This window comes from Pituophis catenifer, unplaced genomic scaffold, assembly GCF_029215685.1.
Source record: "Pituophis catenifer annectens isolate HBS135680 unplaced genomic scaffold, rPitCat1.0.hap2 SCAF_1, whole genome shotgun sequence".
NCBI classification, from domain to species: Eukaryota; Metazoa; Chordata; class Lepidosauria; order Squamata; family Colubridae; genus Pituophis; species Pituophis catenifer.
The window spans coordinates 235,880,838-235,902,479 of record NW_027256881.1 but is presented as its reverse complement, the minus strand read 5'-3'; the positions used below and the strand labels follow the sequence as shown (position 1 = coordinate 235,902,479).

Genomic DNA, 21,642 nt, shown 5'->3' with positions numbered 1-21,642 from the left:
AAGACAGAATAAGCAGCATAGCAAAACAAAGCTCCAGCACACATCACTTTCTAGATATAAGAGCAGAGAGAATGTCATATTGCAGCAGCAATCCTCTTCATGTCGCTGGAGATGGCATGAGTTATAACTGGGGAGCTGGTGTTATAACCCATCATTATACAGAGGGCACCAGGCTGGAAAAAGAGAGATCTGTTGCTAATCCAAAACTCTGTCACAGTAATGAAGCAAGATGATTGTGCTGCTTGTCACTTGAGTGGTTTCAACTTTTGAACAGTCTCCGGTTGACTATACAACGCTGACAAAAAAAAAAAAAACCCAAACAAACTCATTTTAACCAGGACTTTTCTATGGATATATATGGGTTTGTGTGTGTGCGTGAGAGAGAGAAAAGTCTCTTTTTATTCATGACCGATTATTGCAATTAAAGCATTTGAAAACCGCACTTAAAAATTCCACACATAGAAAGACAATTTTATCCAGCTGAAATTAGTTATGACGAGCAGCCTCATTGTTTGTATCCTGAGCAAATGCTAATGCATTCAAGTAAACTCGACACACATAGGTAGCAATGTCTCCTAAATCACACTGAAATCAATGGAAGAAACTATTAATAATTGAAGCCCTGTTGCTTTCAATGGGAGATGCAGGATAAGGATGCCTCTTGACTCAGAAGTGATTCACCCTATGGTTAATGAGTTTTACGGGTAGCCCTTGGTTTACAACTGGTCATTTAATGACTATTTAAGGTTAATATACACCCCCACAAGTTCTTGTGATCTGGATTCAAGTTCTGACGGTTGCCCTTTTCCACGGTCATATGGCTGCATTTTGGTGCTCAGCTACTGGTTTGCATTTATGGTCATTTGCAGCATCCCATGATCACATGAGCACAGTTTATGACATGTTTGTTAGAAATCAGTATTTAGTTCTAGTTTCTGGCAAAAAAAAACAAAAAAACCCACCACCCCATAGTGAAGAATAGGTTTGTTTAAAAACCACCATTTTCACTTTATGACCACTGCATTTGCTTTACAACTGCCACAAAAATGTCATAAAATCAGGTACAACCATGTGATGACCTGCTTCATGGCCATCACGACGAGGGGTGGGTTCTACTTATCTTTACTACCGGTTCATATCGCACCTATGCACACTCTTCTGTGCATGCTCAGAAGCTTCTGTGCATGCACAGATCACTTATGATGATGTCCGGATCAGGGTGCAGAGCCTCCCGCCAGTTTTACTACCGGTTCTTGCGAACCAGTCTGAACCAGGGACAACCCACCACTGGTCACGACTCATGATCCTAATTATGGGTTAAAATACGATTGTAAGTCAAGGAAGTAACTGTACTCTCTAATAAGTATGCTGTGGCTCAGAGTCTTGGCTACAAATATCTTTAGCTAGAATTGAGTCAAATGCATTTCCGGCAGTAAGAAACAATTTGCCTAAGAAGAACAAAATTGTTCATCATCTTGATAGACTCCAGGGAAGAGAGCAAGATTTAACAATCTGGTTCTTGCCAGCAACTTGTATTTGAACAGAACCAAATTTCCCTTTTGCAAGGGGGAGGGGGAATTGATAGGGGGTGCTGGCAAGGCTGAAGCACCTGTTGTTGTTAATGAAATTTTGTTTTAACAACGTCCGAAGGGGGACTTCCGGTTTGCTTCTTGTCGCTGCCAGACGGTCCCTCGGGACCACCAGCCCCATCGCCTGTAAAGAGCCGCCTTTACAACGGAAAGGTGGCTCGAAAAACTCCATTTCCATGAGGAAATGTGAGATAGAGCAGGTGAGTGTAGGTAGAGCTTTCCACGAAGCCCCCAGAGTTTTTTTTTACTCCTGGGGGCGAAGCGGATGAGGCTCCCTATTTCACTCGCCGCTGCTCCGGGCATTGGGAGACCTCTGCTTTTTTGCAGAGCAAGGCGACGAGAACAAGTCTTTCAAGAAAACTAACAGACTAAGTAAAGAGGATGAGATCTGGACCTATGACCCTAAATTGCAAGTATTTTTACTTATTTTGTAAAAGATATTGAAGAAAGTAAAAAAGAACTTTTAAAATGGCGACTTACTTATTTTGTAAAAGATATTGAAGAAAGTAAAAAAGAACTTTTAAAATGGCGACTGCCGAAGTTTGAGCAGGGAAAGCCGAAAGGGAAAGTCCTTCCATTTCTTATTAAGCCACAAAGTAGCGGAATAAATATTCTTGGCTACAATTGAAGAAAAAGCTCCACTTTTGTGTTTTCTCTTTCCTGGAGATTTGATATTGATCTTGTTTGGAAAGAAGCTTTTTTTTTTTCTCTTTCTTTGCTTCTTTTTTCTTTCTTAAAAGAGTTTGTCTGTGTGGAAATATGGCGTTTAGACTTACAAAGCCGGACAAACAAGCAGTGGGGGGGGGACTCCCCCCATTTACAAACTATATGAACAAGTTCTAAACCTACAGACTCAGAAAACTGATTTTAATATAATTGAATTTCTCTTGGAGGAGATTGTAAGAAGGGATGAGATTGTGAATCAGAACTTTGAAAAATTTAAGCAGGAAATTAAAGAATTGGTGCAATTAAAGTTTGATACTTTGCAACGAAAGATTGCAAAAGTGACTAATGGTTTTTCAGAAATTATTATGAAGTTGGACACAAATATTAATTTATTAGAGTCTAAAATGGACGAAATTGAGGATAATTTGGATAATAAAATACAAAGAATTGAAAATGATTTGATAAACACTCAAGACAATAGCTTAAAAGAAAAACCTAAAATGGAAGTTGATCAAAAGACTTGTAATGCAGAAAATATAAAACAACGGATTGAAAAAGAAGTTTTAATGATGCAATATAATCTCACAGAATATGCGATTAGACTGAGAGGATTACAGGAAAACAACAGAGATGACTTAAAGAAAATATCTTCTGAAATTCTGGCTGGGATCTTAAAGGTTCATCCTGAGGAAGTATTTTGTAGGATTGACAGAGTTTATAGAATAAACTCCTGGATTGCAAAGCAAAGGCAATTGCCTAGAGATGTGGTGATTTATTTTACAGACAAAGAAATAAGAAATAATATTGTGCAAAAATCTTTTAATTCTACTCTGCATTTGTTTGGAAGAAAGATTTGGATATACAAAGAGCTACCACCTAAGATGTTATTGGAAAGAAAGAAATTTGGTTTTCTGGTGACTGAGCTTAAAAAACGAAATATTCTATTTAGGTGGGATGCTCCAGTTGGTATAATATTGAGATATCAAGGAGCAAGATACCAATTAAATACTGTTGAAAAAGCGGAAGAATTTTACCAAAAAATGTTGAAAATGAGCTCAACATCTTTAGGCACAACACAAGATAAGCAGAAGGAGTTGGAAATAAAGGAAAAATATCGAGTTACAGAGGCCTCTGTAGATGAATCGCCTTTGGATTCTTTAGATACCTCAGCTGGATTATCCATAAATAAGAGAGATGTGGCATTGGATTCTAACGTGATGATTCATCAAGTCACAGACAAGCATGGAAATCAATTAGTTGATACACAACTTATAGAAAAGAAATATGAGTCACAAAAGCAAAACCAACAAGATCAAGTTATAAATCAGAATGAAAACCGATCAGTCGATATACAACTCGTAGAAAGGAGATTAGGATGGAGATCAAACCCACAACAAGTCAAGAAAAAAAGAAATAGATCTCGCAAAAACAAAAATTTCTAAATTAGGCAACAGTGAAGCCAGTTATTTAAAAGATGACTGAATACATGAAAAGATAGTTGAGGCGAAGTATTGGTTAATATTATCCTGAGGAGAGTGACAGACCTCTGCAATGCTGTAATTTTGGGCCTTAAAGTGAAAAGGGCCTTAAATTGTTGGATTGGAATTATCTATTTTGGACTTTTTTTGATAAATATATCATGTTTATGCTGAGCTACATGGCAAGAGAGCTATGCTGGGGCATGCAGAAGATCTGGTTGTTACCCCATTATGATGGTGGGAATTAATAATCCTGAAGAAATCCACTATTACAGATATTATATGGAATACAATTATAATGTCACTTGGGTGGTTGTTTTCTTTTTTTATATACATGAAGATATTTATTATTGATGGGGGCAGATGATAACTGAGGACTTTGAACATTCTGTTGCAATCAGGATGTTATGTTACCCTAATATGGGTGATGGAGTTAACAATCCAGTGGAGAGACATCAAAGAAGATATTATATGGATTATAAATTTAAAGTCATTGATTTTATCTATATAAGGGAATATTTTTTTTAGTAGGGTGGGCAGAAGAATAAAGATATTAAGAATTGTTATGTATGGTAATTTTGTAGGAAAGTGGGTGGAGACAGGCTAGTTTATTGATTGTTTAGTTTAAGAAAAGGGATGTTTAAGAGATACATTTATGGGAGTGGAGGAAATGGATAGAGTTGAATAAATGTTAAATTAGGATTTATTATATAGCTTTATAGGGGAAGGCTGCTTCGAAATGCTATATTAATATACACAACAGATTAAATGTTAAATTAGGATTTATTATATAGTCTTAAAGTGGAAGGTTGTTTTGAAATGTTATATTAATATATAGATATATGTATGGGGGAGGAGAAAAAGGGCAGATTATTGCTAAATTGGGAGTCATAATAATATTATTATGCTAAATCAGAAGTTATTATACAATGTTATAGTAGAATGTTATTCTGAAATGTATGGTAAAAGGGGGATGTAATAATATTATTAGAAAGAAAGGGTCAGTATTTGGGGGATGGAGTAAGGGGATGGTAAAATATTATATAATCTGTTATGAACTTGGATTTTACTTTGAAGAAGTCACAGGGGGACGGGTGGTGAGGGGGGGTTAGGGAGGAGGGGGGGAGAAAAAAGGGGGAAAAATTTGTATTTGAAAAACTTTTTCAATAAAAAAAAAAACGTCCGAAGGGGAGAGGAAAACGACTGTGGCACTCAAACAGAGCTTTGCGGGGAGTGGATGATGGGAGTTATTTCCTGCCATGAACCCCTTTACCCATCCATATTCATCTGGACTAATGCCTAGCAAGGAAGTTTACACCAGGTAAAGGAGACAGACTCATCATTCCTCTGATATGAATGCAGTTTCCACATATTGCATAAGTTCTACAGCTACTGACTGTATCACCCCTTTTACAATGCAGAAAGTGGCTTTTTGTTTTGCTTTATGTCATACTCCTGTAGCTGCCAGGGTTTTTCAGCCCACTTTACAGATCAGAAAGGCTGCAAACCTATAGCCAGTCTCTCTAATTACTGGGTCAAAATTTTTATTTTAACTTTAACTATAAGTTAAGTTAAACTTCTGCAGATGGATTTGCAAGATATTTTGAAGAATACTGTCTTTATCAGAAATATCATATTTTCCCTTCTGTGATGTGTTTTCCAGATCAATGCTTCCATTTGTTTTGAATTCGTATTCTACCCTATAGGTCACTGAGCTGTTGCATTCCCTCTCTCTCTCTCTCTCTCTCTCTCTCTCTCTCTCTCTCTCTCTCTCTCTCATCCTTTACAACCGCTATCTTGATTATTTAGTCAGTTCAAAAAGATTAAAATAATAAGGCTTATCATAAAATGGGAAGCATTAAAGACATGCTGTTAAATTGTTCCCAGTTCTCCAACAGGTCAACCTCACCTAAAGCTTTGTTCAGAGCAGACAACATGGAGATTTACAGAATTTTTGCAATATTTGTTTTGTAGGTGAGACTGGAGGTTGGGGGGAAAAAAAGGAAGAGGGAGGCGCTAATCCCCATCATGCCAAGAAAACTGCATGGATATTTCCATATACAGTAAGTCACCAAGAAATGAATTTGTTTCAAAGATGACGTTACTTCTTGTTTTGTTCACAAATGTATAAGCAAATAAATAGGAAAAATCAGCAGATCTGCTTCCTTATATCATATTTCAGAATTGCTCTGCCTGCTATGATCTCTCCAGCTTTCCTGTCCACCCATGTTGGAGTGGCTGCAAAACGCTCCAGAAATAACCATAGCTGTCCCAGCTGCCAATCTCTATCATTCTTCAATTTTATCTGTTCTGGGTCACTGCAGAGAGTGCTGTCCAGATTGGTGACTGCTCCACTCATAACTGGACGGTGATTAGGGTTTGTTTCCACCACCACCCCTGCCTGACCTTGCTGCCATCCCCCTTGCCACACATCACTGGTGAATGGGGAAAATGTCCACCAATCAATGCACTGCAGCAGGAATGGAGGAGAACTCACTTCAAGACTCTGCCTGGGCTTCTGTAGGTTCATTATCTGTCTCTCTTCTCACATCCTATTTGGCCATCTCTCAAGTTTAAGTAATATGGAATAATAATATTAATAAATGTAGAAATCACCCCAGAGAGGGAGGAAGTAGATTGCCTGTGATGTTTGCCTAATTAAATAGATTTTGTAAAGCAGGAGAAATGAAATTGTCTAGCCCACCTCTCTTACTTCATGGGAGGGGAAAGTGATTGATATTGAAAAATACAGGGATATGCCACAAAAACCCACTTCAGCATCTCTCCTTATTTTCTGGGCACAGCAAAAAATTAAAATGAGGTTGCTGCACTTTAAAATAAAGATACACCTCCAACCACTACATTGTTAAAACAGGAGAGCCCCCATCTTCCTAGCACAGCACAGCATAGCATAGCATAACATAGATGGCATGGCATGGCATTAGCATAGTTTCCATTCCCCTTTTTAAAAGCCTGGAGGGAACTTGGTTTCAAGTGCACTGGAAGGAGAAGATAATGGATGTTAAAGGAACTCAGAAAATAAAGTGGGAATGGAGAGGGGGAACACTGGGAAAGAAAGAGCTGTGATGGAATTTGACTAAGTGGCCAGAGTAGAAGGGATTATAGCCTCACCTCCTGACATTCCCAAAATTTATCTGCAAACACATAGGTTGATTGACCTCACCTCCAAAATAAGGGATGAGCTTCAAACTGTGATGGAATATAGCACTGGCTTGCAGGGTGAGGGAGACTATTATTTTAAAACTGGCAAGCTAATGATCATTTAAAGATATTTTGTTCCTTATTCGGTGATGAAATGAAAACATGATACAACCCATGGAGCACATTATTATAGTCTGAGTAAAATTGTACCATTGTAAAGAGGAAGTGAAGGCAAGGTCTCCCTCTCATATACAGTACATCCTTCTTATTGTTGGAAGGGGTGTTGTAGTATATCACCTTTTCCAAACTTTGATGACTTACATGTTCCAAATACTCCAGAAAATATCTACAACATTAAGATTTTTTATTTTTACAGAAGAGTTACAGGGATCACTAGGAGGTATCACATTACTGGTTTCATTTTTACTGGGACTCTTCAGATGCAAGTAGCATCTGAACCCTGAATATTATTCTATGGGGTTCAACAAACCCTCTACAGCAGTGGTTCTCAACCTTCCTAATGCCGCGACCCTTTAATACAGTTCCTCATGTTGTGGTGACCCCCAACCATAAAATTATTCCTAAGACTATTGAAAATATGTGTTTTCCGATGGTCTTAGGCGACCCCTGTGAAAGGGTTGTTTGATCCCCAAAGGGGTCGCGACCCACAGGTTGAGAACCACGGCTCTACAGGAAATTGAAATCACAGATATTCATATTTTAGATGACTACATTATCTACAATGCATTGCCTTAGGAGTTTTCTTCATCCTGGTATTCAGCAGCTGCAGGCAGAGTTACCATCTATAATCTATTTGTAGTCGTAATGGAACATTCTTTTGTTAACTTTCAGATTCTAATCAGACTTTACTATGAAACTGAAGGATGTCTGAATTGATCCATAGCAGAAATAATTCAGACACCCATCTGAGTGATTTACCATAGAATACCAAGTGTTTCAGATTCCCCTTTAAAAAATAAAAAAGCAACAACAAAATAGCACATACAGAAATTCACTCAAATATATTGAGAGTACAGAAAATCCAAAGTACAAGGGCATTTTTTGTGCGTGTGAAGAAAGATTCTGAGCTTTGTTCAATCGTGGTGCTCACAATAAATGCTGAGACACAGAATTGATCCAAGCATGTAATTTTTGCCTTGGGAGCCAACTAGTGGATTTTAGAATTTAGTAAAAGTCTGAGTAGATACAGTAAGCCAGTAATTTGCCCATCCCTGTTGTGAGATAGATTCAATATGATGTTACCCTATTCACAATAATAATAGCAATAGCAATAGAACTTAGACTTATATACTGCTCCATAGTGCTTTACAGCACTATCTGAGCTGTTTACAGAGTCAGCATGTTGCCCCCAATAATCTGGGTCCTCATTTTACCAACCTTGGAAGGATGGAAGACTGATCAATCTTGAGTTGGTCAAGATTGAACTCCTGGCAGTGAGCAGACTCAGCCTCCAATATTGAATTCTAACCACTGCACCACCACAGCTGCGGTAACTATTCCAGCATACTTAACTGGGATCTTCCTGCAACTACAGTATGTTAACACAAGGTTTTAGTAGAAGTGGCTTTGTAACTACTGCTTCCTCTTCCGGTTAGTTGCAGGCTTTCACCAGTATCCTCATCACTTATGTCCCTGTAGCTGATAATCACATTAATAGCTTCTTTTCCTCATAACCCTTCTGCTTATGTCATCTTAAAATGGATTAAATAGCTTCCAATTTCCTAACATGCCTTCCAACATAATTCTCATCTCATATAGTAGTCCCATGTGCCTTTTTCTCCCTCACACATAACTATAAGTAACATTTTCTGTGGAATGCTACAATACTCCAATTTTATTTCAAAGAATCCTCCAGAGGTGCTTATAGGTAAGGCTTTGAATTATGCCATTGTGCCTCCTTGTTTAATTTTTTTGTATTGGTGGCCATCCAAACTTTCCCACCATTTCTTTCATCTTTTCCTTACCATTCACATTTTTTAAAAAATTAATGAGAGAGGGGAAGAATGGCTTCACAATTCTTTTTCATTGGCACTGAGCCAGAAGACTTTAGTCTGGAAGTATCCTTAGGATTTAGGGAATTCCTCCAATACATACAGACTGAGGCAAAATATCATCCCATCAGAAAAAACTTTGCTCCTTCCTGCCTACATAGTCTTCCATGAAGCATTGAAAAACTATCATAAACCAGGGACAGTCTGCTTGTTCATCTACCCAATATTTGGGTTGAGACTTCCAGAGCATTTTCATATGGTTTACTGCTGGACCATTTACACCAGAGATACCCAAGTTTGAACCAAAAAACCTCCCATATACAAAGCAAGGTTTTTTTTTATCACTGAGCTGTGATTGAAGTAATTGTACTATTCTTCCATTCCCCCTCAAAACTTCTCCCTTATTCAGAATAGGCACCAGTTACCATATGAAATGATAAACTGCCACCAATTTCTTTGCCTGTTGTCTGCCTCTCCGCTAAAGTCGATAAAGTACATGCAGCATGGATTCACACAATTATTGGTAACATCTGGCCATAAGGTGATATGAATGTTATCACAGCACCACAAACTGATATATGGGAGCATGGTAAAGTAAACCTTGGTCTGTGGCAGATTATAAGGTTGCTACTATCGTTCTTGATATCAAATTGGGAAGTTCAAATCTGAGATAATGGTGAAATAATTGTTCACTCATTTTCACTCATAACTTCATTTCATTAGTTCCTTTGCCTTCGAATGTCCAAAAGTTCTAACTGACTCTACATGATGCATAACAACAACAACAAAAAAGCAAAATATTTGCACAGGAAAGCGAAAACAAATACTGACAGTCCTTCTTTACTTCTCAAAGTAATTGCCTCTAAATTAACAATAAACAGAAATCCCAGATTCGTGTAGCTTTCACTTAGATGATGACTAGCTGAGGAATCTAGATCTTTCAGATAAAAAGGGATCTGAATCCATTCTTCTACTTCTTCAAAAAATACCCTGTCTTCATCACCGCAGAATGGAGCAATTTGCAGCTTGTTACCTAAGTCCCTACCTGTAGGAGGAGACATTGGCAAGCAATCTCATGAGACATGAGCTTCCTTCCATACACTCCTTTTTCATACCTGGCAGTCATAGAAATATGGATTTCTGAAAGCTTAAAGATAATTAGGATGCAAATTCTTACCTCTCTCAAATCTTCTCCATGCTTATGACCCCATGCACTTGAAGCTGCACTAAGGACTCCACATGGTCGGTCAAGCAGCCTACCCTGCCTTATTTTTCACATTTTCAGAGTCAGTATTTAGATATTTTTTCCCTTCACTGCATTCTTCCCACCCCCTCTATTAAACTTTCTCCAATAAAGAAATCTTTTTTGAAAAGTGATATCTGAGGGCTAGACTCCTACCTGATATTTACATCCTCCCCCCCTTCTAGGTTAGGAGATATCACCCCCAGTTGCATCTGCCTTCCCTCACCCAATGAAGTACGAAATGATGAGCAGCTGGACAGCCCGGTTGATCACGCCGATGGTCCAGCTCTTTACCACCACTGATTTGGTGGTTTCATAGGTGAAGAAGTTTGCTACGCACGTCATGCTGGAGGAAAGCATGGATACTGAGGAGCAACTCCAAGATTCCCTGCAAGCCAGAGGAGAAGGCCAAGGGTTGCAATGATGAGGGCAGGAACAGACACCAGTGGTGCAAGCAGTGCTGGCAGAATGCACAGAAGACGCTTCCAAGAGATATCAAGTTGGCTCCTTCCAGCTCTTCTCTGCTGCAACTCTGGGCCAATCTGAAGTGCAGGGACCCCTTTAATAAGATCTTACTCCCATCTCCACTGAACACTATAATGATGCTGTCAGAGAAAGGTGGGGCTTCCCAGCTCATCAGTTACAAATTGGATTCTAGCAAGTATGTAGATGGAAGACATCTTAGCATTAAATAATGAATCCGCAAGTGCTGCATTTTCTTGAGTGGTGTTCCAGCCCTACAGACGCTGCTTCTGTGAGTGCTGGGAACTTCACACAGTCGGAAAATGGGGGAAGGGATCACAAAGAGAAGAGGAAGACTGAAGAACAGTTTTCCTTGGAGACCAAATTGAAAAATGGGAGGGGTCCTAACACAATCCTGTCTCCACTACCCTCCCAAGAGTCTCAGATCAATGATAGCGAGAAGAGCTAAGTAACTGGATATCCGGTGAGAATATCTGTCTCCAGGTACATCTTTCAGACTCCTTTCCGAAGGCAGCAGCATGTGGAGCTCTTTCTAAAGAGCAGTAGTGGGTTCAGACTTATCCTACTGGGGATGAGAGTGTATGTACATGTGCTTTTTAAATATTAATGTTCACCATTTCCACAAAAGCGATTTCTATGGTCGTCACTTTGGTGATATATCTGTAATGAAAGCAGTTTCGTATTGCCATCACAATGGCTTGGTGATGCTATAAATCACGAGTGTATAAATGTTGGGACAGGGACACTTAACTCATCCTCGCAATTGAGAGGCAGCAGCAAAGTGCTAACATTCAGCGGATGATCTTGTGAAAAAAATGCTGATTTCAGAGATTGCTGATTGTACTTATAGTCCTTGTTTTGTCTTGATGCCAAAGTAGAATAGGAGTGAGATCTGCATGAGAAGCAGGAAGAAAAGAGAGGTAGGATGGGATGCGGCAAATAACTGACAGCAGATGGCCCATCAGTTTTCTGCTCTTAATTCTCTTATCCAAATGGAGTGATCATTCCATGGAATCAGAGAATTGGCAACCAAGGGGTCTTTGCTCCCTTCCTTTTAATCACCCTTTCTATGGTAGGAGTAGCAAAAGTGAGGAAAAAGGAGAAGTGAATCTTAGAGGTGCCAGTTCTGCTAGCCAAAAAAAAAAAAAAAATCTTAAAGGTGCCAGTTCTGCTAGCCATACACTTTTTTGTGTATGTGAAGACCACTGGACATGAGGGGGAAAAAAATACCCCGAGGCTGTGGCACTGTAGCACCAAAATGAAGGGGGCAGCAGAAAGATTTACTCTAGTAGGAGATGCCTCTGCAGATAGCACCCCTACAATAAAACAAACCCACACTCTGGGCACTGTCTTGACTGTGGAATACTGATTGAAGAACTGTATCCATCTCCCTTTGCACCGCCACTGGAAAGGCAATTTGCTGGTAGTGGCTCTTTTTGATTCCATGAGAACCAGTACTAAAAAGCCAACCTCTCCTGCTTCTCCTACCAACCCTTCACTGCATGTTTTTAATTCCACATTATTATCACTGACAACAGAAAGCCTGCTTCTCTGGTTCTCTCTTCTGCTGACAGAACTGGTGTTGAAGGACCTGCTTTTTGTCTTCTTACTTCTGATGCCATCTATGGGTTAGCAAGAGAAATGGGCAAGAGAGCTATTGGCAATCTCTCTGTCTCTCTTCGGATTCTCTTGCTGCCAACAGACCCAGTTTGTTCCCAGCTTTAAACAGCCCAGGTTCTATTTTCATTCCACTCACATTTGGGTAATCAAGCTCCCTAGTTTTACAGACTCAGTTTACACGCAGACATTCTGGGCATTATGTTCACCTTCAACCCTAAGTAGGAAAATGTCTCTATTTTCAGGATTGCAAAGCAAGGATCAAGACACTTATAAAAGCAATAGCAGGACTGTGAAAGTCTCAGTGCAGGAAAACTTTTCTGCATTCACTGCAGACGAGTACTTGAAGAATAACATGCAATAGCAGTGTGGGACACAAGATTAAAATTACATTAGGCAGGCTCTGTTTTCATAATTTGGTGGCTTTTGTACATTTCCTCCCTTTGAATTTATACAGAAATTACAGGATTAATTTTATAGATTACTCCTAACAAATGATTGGAAGGTATTTCAAAAGCATTTAAACCTCTGGGACATGGAAGGGAGCTCATCTCCCATAGGTTTAGCAAGAGGAACCTCAGTTATTCAGGGCTTGAAAGATAATTATGAGTTCTTATGCATGGAAACATAACAATACAACAATTATAACATGTGCGTGAAATGCTTTACATGAGATCATCCACCAACATCCAAGTTTGATTCCCCCACACAAAGTTTGAATACTGGTTAAACAGGTGTGACAAGAAGGGGAGGTGTTGAGCACCTTAAAAAAATGACATATTTCACATGATCCAAAAATACATGCCCCCTCCCCCCCCACACACACGATGCTATTCCATCAAGCCCAGAAAGGACAGAAAAAAGTGTATAGTGTCAAGAATCATGCCCAAATTTCCTGGTTATAGCATTGAATACTGCCCAACATACAGTGCTGAATCAGCACATGAAAGAGACACATTTCAGAAAAGCGACTTCTCTTCCTTCTATTACTATGATATCGAAGATGAAATCTAATACTGGGATATTGATTCTGTTGTATTCCCCAAGAGAAAAGATTTCAGAAATATTGTACCAATGACTTTTTTTGTATAAAGAAAGTGCCTTGTATCCTGTAGTTGTGTTTTATTAGCTGTGGCAATTGCTTGTTCCTGCAGTTTTCTTGGCAAGATTTCAGAAGTGGTTTGCCTTTGGGCTGAGAGTGAGTGACTGGCCAAAGATCATTCAGTTGGTTCTCTGCCTAAGGGAGGATCAGAACTCATGGTTTCTTGCTTTCTAGTCCCATGTGCTTAACAACTAGGCCAAACTGGTTCTCTAGAATTAATAATACCTATATTATTTGGATAATTCATCACCTCAGGACGTGGGAATTACAGAGCAATCTTTAATTAATAAGTAGAACTGTATGGCAGGTGAACAAGTGTTGTTTTTTTTTTTTTGGAAAGATTTTAATTTCCATATGCCAGGTGAAGGGTTTTGATCTAGCTCCCCATTTTTTTTAGAAAATGTTTTTTGCTATAGCAATTATATTGCAGTCTAAAAATGTTCTATAACTGCTGAAACAAATGTCAGAGTATTAATATATACCAAATCAGGATTTATTTTTCTACGCTGTTCTATCACCTTCATGTCTCTAGATCTTCAGTTTCTATAATCTGATCAACTCAATGGTTTTTATAGCAGATTTAGGACTCTGCTAGATAGTTCTAGGTATCAGCAAACTTAAGAAATACTAAGCAGTGTAAGGGAAATGTAAGACATGCTTTTCATGGCTATTTCAAATATGTGTAAATGTGGAACTGTTGTTAAAGACTCTCCCTAGGAAGAAATGCAGATTGAGGAGTTGTAACAGAATCAAGTGAAAGGGATCTTATTCATACAATATAACTTTAAGGGCAGCTCTTTCAAACACTTCCATATATATTTGCTGAAGAATCCTAGCAAACAGATTCACTCTAAGGAGAAATATGTAGAGAATGACAGAGAAAGATGTGAAACGACTAAGAGAGATTGAGTCATTTGTACAGTGATTTAACACATCATTTCTGTCAAAAACTGCAGTATTGGCAACTTAGCGGCTGTGTTTGCCTAATTTGTTGCATGAGTGTAATAAAGTGTCAATTACGTATAACTGACAACAAGAAATATGAAAAGCCAAATTAAGGTTTAAGCTGAAATGGTTGAACCAATTGATTAAAAATATTACATAAATTAATATTTATATTAATTAGCATATATACCATATTTTTCAGAGTATAAGACGCTCCGGATTAGTTTTTGGGGAGGAAAACAAGAAAAAAAAATCTGCCTCTGCCTACCAGCATCCATCGGTATTCACCTAGCTAGCATCCTTGCAGCAAACAGCAAAGAGCCCGATCAGCTTCAGCACATTATCGCAGCCTGATTCAGCACGAGCAGCTGATTAGCAGCTGGATTGGCCTCCCGGAATATCACCAATCAGCTGTTCCAGGCTGTGGTGATCACCACAGCCAATTGCCTCCTCTGTGTGTCACGCATTTGGCCTCCACGTCTCGCATTTTTGGACTCTACACATTGTGTTTTGGGCCTCCGCATGCTCCATTTTAGATCTATTTCAGACTGCTGGGATCACCACAGCACATCGCCACCGATCGCCATCAATCACCATCTCCGCGCATCACATTTTCGGCCTCTGCACACCCCATTTTTGGCCTCTGTGCATCATGTTTTTGGCCCGTTAGAGGTGGCGGGGATTGCTGCTGCCACTGCTCCCTGCTGCCTGGAACTGGCCAAAAATGTGACGCATGGAGGCGACGATCGGCGCCAATGTGCTGTGGTGATCCCCGCAGCCTGGAACGAGTCTAAACAGAGGATGTAGAGGCCAAAAACGTGATGCGCGGAGACTGAAAACAGCCAAAGGGTGGGGGCCAGTAGGTGGGTGGGGCTTCAGCAACATTTGCTGTATAAGCCGCACAGACATTTCCACCCACTTTTTTTTGGGGGGGAGTGATTCTTATACTCTGAAAAATACAGAAACTTTTTAGGCCTTATGTTGACCAGCTTCTTTTTCAGTAATATTGGATGTAAATTAAACATTTGTGACTGTCAACAATTGAGACACCACAAGGTTGAAGAAGAAAAAGTGACTGAACCAGTGGCACTACCACTCTTTTATGTTTTTATATGAATGATTTTTTAAAGCTAAGGAAAAACATGAGGGAAAAGTGTTTTAAACCAAACATTTTAAATCAAATTCAAAGAACAACCTTGTCTCTTTAATAACTAACAAAAATCCAACCTGAATGATTAAAGGTATATGATTTTTTTTCACGTATTGTCACTCAGGAGAAATATTTCCCAATGTTTTCACAGCTCAGCAATTATTTATCTATCGCAGTTGAGATTTACTGTTCGAGCGAGCAAAAATTAAGCAGTGGTACTTCCTCTGTAATATATTTCTATCCTGATCTAAAAGAGGGAAGTTGAGAGCAATTCCATGGAGAGTAACTGCAGTGAATCTCCCCTCTGGAAAGTTACTTTAAGCTGGTAAAACATTTATGCTCCAGATCTCTTTTGTCAGCTTGAGAATTACTGCCCCTGGGACAAATAAATAGTATGTGTGGAAAGAAAACAAACAATGCATTTTTTTTGTTGCAAGTTCAGACAAAGATTGAGTCTGGGAAAAATAAAGACCCCAAATGACTTTATATGGAACTGTATTTTGAAGAAGCCCTGAATAAAAGGGCTATGCATGTTTGAAAAATTTGGACTTGGTGCCAGCACAGATGCACAGTGCACAGCACTTGCCAATTCAATAGGAAGCCCCACTTTTTTCCAGGCTTCCCTATGGAGATGGAGATGTAAGGAAAGCACAGTTTCTGAACTCCATGAATTAGGCCCAATTGATGATTTAATTGATCTTGGATTATTAAATAAACCACACTGGGTTTGATACACTGTCCAATCATAAAGCACACAATATTGTAAGCATAAAGCTTACAATAATACAATAGGGGAAAACAAAAGTGTTGAATACTAAATTAGGAGTGAACATAGGCTCCACTTAGGTCCATCAGAACAGCAGGAAAATACTCAAACCCCACTGGCCGAGCCGTCTGACAGCTCCCTATAAAGCTGTCAGATGAGCCGGCTGCTGAGTTGCACAGATCTACTCAATAAAGAGCTATTCTGTTATTGCAAGCCGCGTCCTGTCTCTTCCATCACCCGATCTAACAAAAAGAAACCATATTGTTGTATGAGATGGACCCTTGGTAAAGAGTGGAAGACCCATCAGGGAAGGCAAGAATCTTTGGGATGAGCTTGTCTTCTGAACATTGCCAGGAAGTGCAGCAAACCTGTACAAACTTTGCATGGAGGGTCAAAAGATGGAGGGGGGACTGTTTTATGTGGTTTTCTTATTCTCTTTCTTACAGTGGAGAAGTTGCTCCCTAAGGCCCTCCTTTGAGGGAGATCATAGGGCTTGGCACTTTCCTGTCCTATTCAATATCTATATGAGATCATTGGGTAAAACTATTTACTGGTTTGTGATTTGGTATCATAGTATGTTGATGGTATCCAATTATATCTTTTGACCTCCAGAGTGGGTAGGTGAGGCTGTTCAAGTTTTGTCTCTGTGCCTGGAGACTGTGGGGATTTGGGTAGGGAGGAACCATCCTACCAAGAATGAATGGCTGTGGATGTAACCTGGTAGAACCTTAAACATCAAATGTTTAATGTGGGTATACATTAAATAAATGAATAAATAGATCTGCTTAAGTAATTGCTCTTTTCAGACCATCAATAACATCAATAAACCATTGATTTTTAAAAAGTAATGGAACCAGACATTGTTTTCTAATTATGCTGAACATATTCTGACTCTAATATAAATTCTTGAAAGGTGCCTTTGAGATCAATTTGTTTTAGACCTTAGATGAAATTATTTTTGTCAAAAACACTACTAGTTGTTGTAGCCAGAGAGCAAGAGAAAATTTAAATTCAAAGAGGCAGAGACATTATAAAGTGATTTTGATGGAAATTTTAAAACTGTTTTGAAAATGAGGAATAACAGAGCGTTTGTATTAAAGTCAATACTGTAGAATAAACAACAAAAATAGTGAAATAATTTGGGGTGAAATATTTATTTATTTATTTATTTTTAAATTTATATACCGCCCTTCTCCCTGAGGACTCAGGGCGGTGAACAGCCAAGTAAAAGCATAAACTACAAACATTAAAATACAATATGTTACTGTCCAAGAAAAAATGGCTAAAAAGAAAGTAATAAATACCTTTTATTCAGTAGTGTCAGACAAATTATATATAAGGGACGCGGTGGCTCAGTGGCTAAGACGCTGAGCTTGTCAATTGAAAGGTCGTTAAATAAATCAAACTTTCAATCAAAGTTCAGCTGTTTGAATCCCTAGTGCCGTGTAATAGCTCCCGTTACTTGTCCCAGCTTCTGTCAACCTAGCAGTTCAAAAGCACATAAAAAATGCAAGTAGAAAAATAGGGACCATCTTTGGTGGGAAGGTAACAGCGTTTTGTGTGCCTTTGGCATTTAGTCATGCCGGCCACATGACCACAGTGATGTCTTCGGACAGCGCTGGCTCTTCGGCTTTGAAACGGAGATGAGCATCGTCCCCTAAAGTCAGGAACGACGAGCACATATGTGTGAGGGGAACCTTTATGGGAACCTATGACAATAATATTTAATGTAATAAAATATATTATATTTTAATATATTTTCAATACATAAAAAAATAACAAGCATAGCAGATAACAGCAAGAACTCTCAATGGCTAAGAGCAGATGAGCTGAAGAAAGAGACAGAGGAGCTCTTCTAGCTGCATGAGACTAAGCCTTAAGAACAAATGCATACAAAGTCAGAACTGAAAAGACAGCAACAGAAAGCAATATCTGCAGAAATACCATTTGCCTGCAAGCAAGAACTGGTGGGACCACAAAATAAACAAACTAATAGGAAATGTAGAAGCTAAAGTGCTCTGGGACATTAAAATTCAAACAGACAAGCATCTGCCACATTAAGACTCAAGATTTAACAGCTGTTGATAAAACAGGCAAAAAAAGTCTGGATAGTGGATGTTGCAGTAGGTAAAGAAAACAGACTAAAACAACAACAACAACAAAAATTGTAGGAAGTCACCAAATACAAAGACCTACAAATATATGTAAGATGGCTGTGGCAAACGAAAACAAAGATAGCACTAATAGTGATAGGTATGATGCAGGGATGGGTTCTACTTACCTTTACTATCAGTTCGCATTGTGCCGCGCACGCTCTTCTGCGCATGCGCAGATCAACTTTGATGACATCCGGGTCAGTGGGCGGAGCCTCATGCCGGTTTTACTACCGATTCTTGAGAACCGGTTCGAACCGGGGACAACCCACCACTGGTATGATGAATGATTGTTGCTTTAGAGAAAAAGTATTATAAAGACTTGAATTTTTGCCAAAATGGAGTTGAAGATTAGCTGAATGTGATAAGAGCAGCATATGTTGGAAATATATAATGTATGAGAATAAATGGAATACTTCAGTGAATGGATTTATTCTGTGTGATGTCTCCTAGAGTCTTAGCCTGTTTAATGTACTGATGGATATATATTTATATATATATATATATATTTATATTGATGTTAAAAGTGTGTTGGTTGAAAATATAAATTGTACTGTAATGTACCTTTGTATGCAGGCAATTTTCTATTGTTGGCTGAAACTGTATGGTAGTAGCCAACATTAAGTAGACTGTCTGATGCAACAAGGAGTATGAATCTGAAACTTGACAGATCAATTACTAGAATATAGACGTGTATATGTACATGTACATTATCTCACCTTTACTATTTGTATTTAACAAGAAAATCTGTGACTGATTGCAAGTGTTACATAAATGGCAAAAAGACTTGAACAAATGCTTGAATTTGAGTACCTTGGTTGAATGTTTTCTAAAAATGGAAAACTGAATATAAAGATTCTAAAATGTGCAAATCTTGGTAAAAAGTAATGGATTGTATATGCTCTATTGTGAAGAATTGTTTCTTAAAAAAGTAAAAATGTGTCTCTTCCACTTTCTTTATAGAAATGAAAGTCTAGCACATTAGGAAAAAAAGAAAAATTGAATTAAATACAATGGGATACTTATGAAGAGTGGGTCAAGAATGAATGAAGGAATAGGTGATGAATGAATATGAACTGAATGAGAAAGTGAAAAACCAGTACGGAAGAAATATCTTAAAGTAATTTAGTCATACAGAGACTGAATCAGAACTGACAGAAAAATATATAAAGGGAAAGAGAAAAGGGGCAAGAAGTGGAAAATTGACAAGAAAGTTATAGATGGGTGGAGTTAGTAAAATACTGAAAATTAGAAACAAGACATTGAAAGACAAAGCAAGCATTGTAGTGAGTAGTGATGTATGGGTGTGATGTCAGCATGCCGATTTGTAATAAAGAGCTACAGCAAAAGATGTTGATGCAAACTATATCTACCTCTATTCTACTCATGTGCAAATGCTGTTTGTTGATTTTAGTTCGGCTTTTAACACAATAATTCCTCAGCATTTGGTGAACAAACTACCATATTTTTTGGAGTATAAAACACACCTTTTTCCCTCAAAAAAGAAGGGGAAAATCTGGGTGCGTCTTATACTCTGAATGTAGCCCCGCCCAGCCGCGCAAACGGAGATTTCAGAGGCTGAAAGCTGCCTCTAAAAGTAGCTTCAGAAAAAAAGCTTCAGAAAGGTTTTTATCTAAAATAATATGGCAAGCAACAAAAGAAGAATCAGAAAAGGTTCTAACCAAACTATGTTAACAAATCTGGAGAATGACACAATAACCAACAGATCGGAAGAGGTTAATCTACATACCAATACCAAATAAAGGAGATTGAACAGAGTACAGATAGTCCTTCAGAATAAAAGCCTCTGAAAGAAGCTTCAGAAAAAAAAGGCTTTTTTTCTGAAGCTGTTTTGGAGGCTTTCAGAAGCAGAAATATTTTTTTTTCTGAAACAGAGTTTTAGAAGTTTCAGAGAAAAAAGTAAGGCACAGAGCTCACAACCAACCAATCTGTTGCTAAAATTCAGATCTGGAAACAGCTGGTTGGGGGTATTCCGGGAGGCCAATCCACCCACCAAACAGCTTTTTTCTTATTTTCCTCCCCAAAAACTAAGGTATGTCTTATATTCCGAAAAATACGGTATTTGTTTTAATACTTCTTTATGTAACTGGATACTTGATTTCTGATAATTGGATACTGATACTTGATAATTGATATGAGCCGAGGTGGCGTAGTGGTGAGACTGCAGTACTGCAGGCTACTTCAGCTGACTGCTAGCTGCAGTTCTGCAGTTCAAATCTCACCGGCTCAAGGTTGACTCAGCCTTCAATCCTTCCAAGGTGGGTAAAATGAGGACCCAGATTGTTGGGGGCAATATACTGACTCTGTAAACTGCATAGAGAGGGCTTTAAAAGCACAATGAAGCGGTATATAAGTCTAAGTGCTATTGCTATTCCTTATTGTCCCAGATTGTGCAAGTTGGAAGAAGTCTCCAACTCCATCTCCTTGAGTAAGGGTTCCCCAGAGGGCTGTGTCTTGAGTCTGCTACTCTTCACCTTGATGACCCATGACTACTGTCCCAAGTCTGCTATGAATCAAATTGTGAAGTATGAGGATAACATGGCAGTGGTGGGTCTTATCCAGGATGACAGTGAAGATTCTTATAGGGAGGAGATGAAGGCTTTGGTGGACTGGTGCAATAAAAACAACCTGGTTTTGAATGATAAAACAAAGGAGATCTTAGAAAGATTTTAGAAAGGGCCGGCATAATCATACCCCACTTTGTATCAAGGCTGCAGTTTTGGAGTATTAAGTATCTGTGGGTGCAGATAACAATCTGACTTGGTCTCTTCATACATTATCTTTGCATTGGATGAGGAGAGCACATCTTTCTCCTTCTGTCCTGGCCACTTTTTACAGAGGCACGATTGAGAGCGTTTTAACAAACTGCATCACATGTTCTGTCCCCCTTCCTCACACAGGTAAATATAATACCAAGCAGGCCTGCCAATATTTTATTAGGTAAACAGATTAGAATTGTTGGCAGACCAAGGTTTTGGCAGCAAACTGCTGAATGCCTGCCAAGACCAGTTTCACTCCCATAAAGCAGAAGAGGACTTATCTTCAGTCCGTTCCAGGAGCAACAAATTATTCACAAGACAAGAGTTTAGTCAATGTTCAGTCCAAAATATATCCAAGCCGAATTTCAGAGATCACGATGTGACTTTCAGGGTTTAACTTTGTACGTCACAAAGCCTGAAGAGCAATCCCACCCACTATTCCTGGTGGGGCGTGGCTCCGTGACTCAGCTCAATCTCTGGCCCTCCCATGCCTCTT

The 21,642-nt window shown here is 38.9% G+C and overlaps 1 protein-coding gene across 1 annotated transcript in view; it reads right to left on the bottom strand.

Moving 5' to 3' along the window:
• Window positions 1-10,495, bottom strand: part of P2RX3 (purinergic receptor P2X 3) — a 38,911-nt gene extending 28,416 nt beyond the window's left edge. Inside the window, exon 1 of the mRNA XM_070934767.1 lies at window positions 10,377-10,495. Within this exon, the coding sequence (XP_070790868.1) occupies window positions 10,377-10,495 (119 nt within the window). The remainder of the gene's footprint in view (window positions 1-10,376) is intronic.
• Window positions 10,496-21,642: the final 11,147 nt, after the last annotated feature.